This window comes from Prunus persica, chromosome G6, assembly GCF_000346465.2.
Source record: "Prunus persica cultivar Lovell chromosome G6, Prunus_persica_NCBIv2, whole genome shotgun sequence".
Taxonomy (NCBI): Eukaryota; Viridiplantae; Streptophyta; class Magnoliopsida; order Rosales; family Rosaceae; genus Prunus; species Prunus persica.
Window position 1 is genome coordinate 10063389 of NC_034014.1, and position 3765 is coordinate 10067153.

Here is a 3765-nt window from a genome sequence, read left to right on the forward strand (position 1 = left end):
CTAGAAATATAGCAAATTTGTAACTCGTCAGTTTATGTTGTACGGACAAAATGTGGCCAAGAGAGACTTTTGTAATTTGAACAAGAAGAAGAGAGACAGGCAAATTTGAACAAGAAGAAGAGAGACAGGCAGACAGACATTCTATGATGCCTCATTTTGAATGAATATATATAATGTGCAAAGAAGCCTCTAGGATTACCTTAAAAAAATTGCACACTACTTAAAAGTCAGTTAAATTCTCTAGCTTGAAAAGTAAAGAAATCACAATGCAGATTATGACAAAGGTTAAATTGACTACTCTTTGTTAAGAGCCCATAGGTAGAACTTGCCTCTAAAATCGACTTGTAATGGAAAGGTGTTTAAGAGCTCTTAAACCACTATAATTATTTTTCCAATGTGGGATCTTGAGTCTTAACAGTTACTGAACTAAGAAAAGGAGTTTGCATTTACAATAACGAGAAATCGATGCAATTAACTTGGTAGCCTGGATGTTAGTGTTCTCGAATTGAACTCTTGATCGTATAAGTCGAACAACACTTCAATATTATTGAGACTAAAATAAAGAGTAACGTTTTCCATATTTATTGTTGTTAATGCTAAGTTCATAACACAACTTGCAATGTGGTTGTCTATTTCTAAGAAACATAAAAATTGTTTTCTTAAGAGGTCTCAAATTTCAATCTTTCTTCTGCTCACTTAGCCTTCGATAGACAGGCTTTGATAGAGTTGAGATTTGTGCCTTTTATGCTAAGTTATGCATGAAATTGAAACTCCATATGTCAAGAATAAGCCCAATTGAATTGAAAGTTGCCCATATTATAAACACACTTCAAAAAAATTTAATTTAATGATTCTTATAAACATTTTTGTTTTACGAATAATTGAAAAAGTTTTTTTTTCTTGGTCAATAAATAATTGAAAAAGTTGATTGCCAAAATCGTGTGAAAATTAAATTATAAATGAAATCCAGTCCAAACCCAACAAACAGTTTTTGGATCAAATCTAGGCCCAAACGGAGGAGCTTGGTTCCAGGGGAATCCAAGATCCAAGTTGAGCAAACTTTGACCCGGCCCAACCCATCCACAAATCAGACACGTGTACAATCATTTCATTAGGGTTTATCAGTCACCACCTCACCACCTCACAATCTTCTGTTCCTTATATTAAGCTCCCTTAGCCGCCAGAAACCCTAACGAGGGCTTCCTCTACTCTCAGGTATTTCGTCTCTCTCGCTAGCTCTATGTCATATCTCATTTCTGAATTCGCCTTCAGCCTTTTTCTTATTTAGATCTTCCGGTTGAATTCGTAGATCTTCAATTCTCTGTTTGTTTCCCGAGAAAAGCACAAAATTTGCAATTTTTATTTTGTTCGATTTGGTTCAAAATTAATTTTTATTTTGGTGTTTTCATTATTTATGTTTGTTTGGTTTGTTCAATTAATCATTGAGGCTTCATTTGCAGATTCGTTGTTTGGTCAGACAGCTTAAGATTCAACCATGAGGTATGCTGTAATTAACTGATTGGTGTCATATAGCTCTTTGAAAGATTGTGTTTTTTTTTATTTAGCTTCTCCGATGTTGAGAAGATTAATTGTTTCCTGTATTGTTTATACCTACTTGGGGTGTTGTTCTAAAGTTGCTGGAATCTGTGTAGTTTATTGTATGATTGAAAACTTTATTCTGGAGTCTAAATTAGACAAGGATTAGTTGTTTTCATTGATTTTTAATTTGGCTGTGGATCGGGGTTTGTAGGCTACAGTATTTTTTCCTTTTTTCGAGTTTTCTAGATACAAGTCAATGCATAGATCTTAAATGTATTTCACGTGTTTTAAGTGATTGTTCAGTGAAAAGTTATGGTTCTATGGGTGTACATTCCTGTAGTTAGAACTCGTTGACTGTGATTTGAGTATTACTATTTACAAAAGCCATAACTGATCTAGTGTCTGACAGTGCCTATTGATTAGAATCAATGCAGTTATGTATGACATGCCAAATGGATGTTATTGGGTGTTACCATTTCATCATTTCTGACTTTTTCTGTCTCCACAGTAAACTTCAGAGTGATACTCTCAGAGAGGGTATTTCCACCATCATGGCTGCGTCCAAGGAAAAAAACCGCAAGTTCACTGAGACCATCGAACTTCAGATTGGGCTGAAAAATTATGATCCCCAAAAAGACAAACGTTTCAGTGGTTCTGTTAGGTTGCCACACATCCCTCGTCCAAAGATGAAGGTTTGCATGCTTGGAGATGCTCAGCATGTTGAAGAGGTAATGTTTGTTCCACTCGGTAAAGAATTCAAATATGATTAAATTTTAGGGAATGCCTTTATAGAACTGTTCTGTGTTTTTATTCCAAATTCTTCCAGAATTTTCAAAGTTGAATTCTTTTGCACCTGCACCATTAAAATTTCAAAGTTTAATTCTTCTTTATTGATTTAATTACAGGCTGAGAAGATAGGGTTGGATTATATGGATGTTGAAGGGCTGAAGAAGCTAAACAAGAACAAGAAATTGGTTAAGAAACTGGCCAAGAAATACCATGCCTTTTTGGCATCAGAAGCTGTTATTAAGCAGATTCCCCGTCTTTTGGGTCCTGGTCTCAACAAGGCAGGTGTGTGTCCAATCCAGTCTACAGAAGGAGTCTAGGATAATTGGTGCTTGCTTTGTTACTTTTAATTTATGCATTTTATGGATTGTTGAATCAGAGACCTTCAGATTTCTTTTTGTCTCCTTGTTTTGGTGTTAAAAAATTTGTGATCAGGTTTTTCATGAAGGTGTACAAATGGATTTTCTTTTAGAGTACTGATGTTTTCTTTCGGTGTGTGAACTGTAATGGCATCTGCGTTTCTTGTTTTACTAATGTTTGTATGCGATGTAGGAAAATTTCCAACCCTGGTTACTCACCAAGAATCTCTCGAGTCTAAGGTTGCTGAGACAAAAGCAACCATTAAGTTCCAACTGAAGAAGGTTCTTTGCATGGGAGTTGCTGTGGGGAATGCCTCCATGGAGGAGAAACAGATCTTCCAAAATGTGCAATTGAGTGTTAACTTCCTTGTTTCACTTTTGAAGAAAAATTGGCAAAATGTAAGTAATACAGTTTTCGTGAAAAGAATATTTGTTCCTGTTACGAAGCTTGAAATTCTCGTATTGCATTTTATTAAACTAGTTCTTTCAAAGTGTTATCAAGCCGGTAGTGTGCAGTTTACTATTTGAACATCTTGCAGTAACATCGTCTAATTTATTATATTTTTAATTTTTTTTTTAATTTTTAAAATTTATCAGGTGAAGTGCTTGAACCTGAAGACTACTATGGGGAAGCCATATCGCATCTATTAAGAAGTCATTTACTAATTTTTGGATGTAGGGGCTGGTTATGGAAAGCCTGATACTTAATAGGAGTTGTGTTTTTATCTGAATGGTCAAGTTTTCGTGTTTGTTGGCTGTTTTACTTTGTTTGATGGTTATCGACATTGTTATGGTAGACATGATCATATCTTTTGCGTCAGCATGTCTTGAGTGGGAAATGAGTGCAAATGTACTTCTTTGCTGGTCGTAACATGTCTTGCTTCTGGTAGCCATGCATTGCATAATTGGTCCGGAAAAAGAGGGCTTTCGGTAGTAGTGTTTTAGAGCATAAAAAGTTGGGGGTTGGTAAAAGCTTCCGTTACGTATGCATAACTAAGTATTGAAGCCGCCTCCTGCATTAAACTAGCAGTAAAGACCACGAAAGGAAACACCAAAAAATAGCTGAGCTTGCATCTGTTCT

The 3765-nt window shown here is 35.5% G+C and overlaps 1 protein-coding gene across 1 annotated transcript; it reads left to right on the forward strand.

Moving 5' to 3' along the window:
- LOC18773751 (60S ribosomal protein L10a) lies at positions 1082-3557 on the forward strand. The gene is made up of 6 exons (XM_007205819.2): positions 1082-1215; positions 1461-1500; positions 2048-2267; positions 2445-2610; positions 2878-3083; positions 3282-3557. The coding sequence occupies exons 2-6, from the start codon at positions 1496-1498 to the stop codon at positions 3333-3335; spliced, it is 651 nt and encodes a 216-aa protein (XP_007205881.1). The 5' UTR covers positions 1082-1215; positions 1461-1495; the 3' UTR covers positions 3336-3557.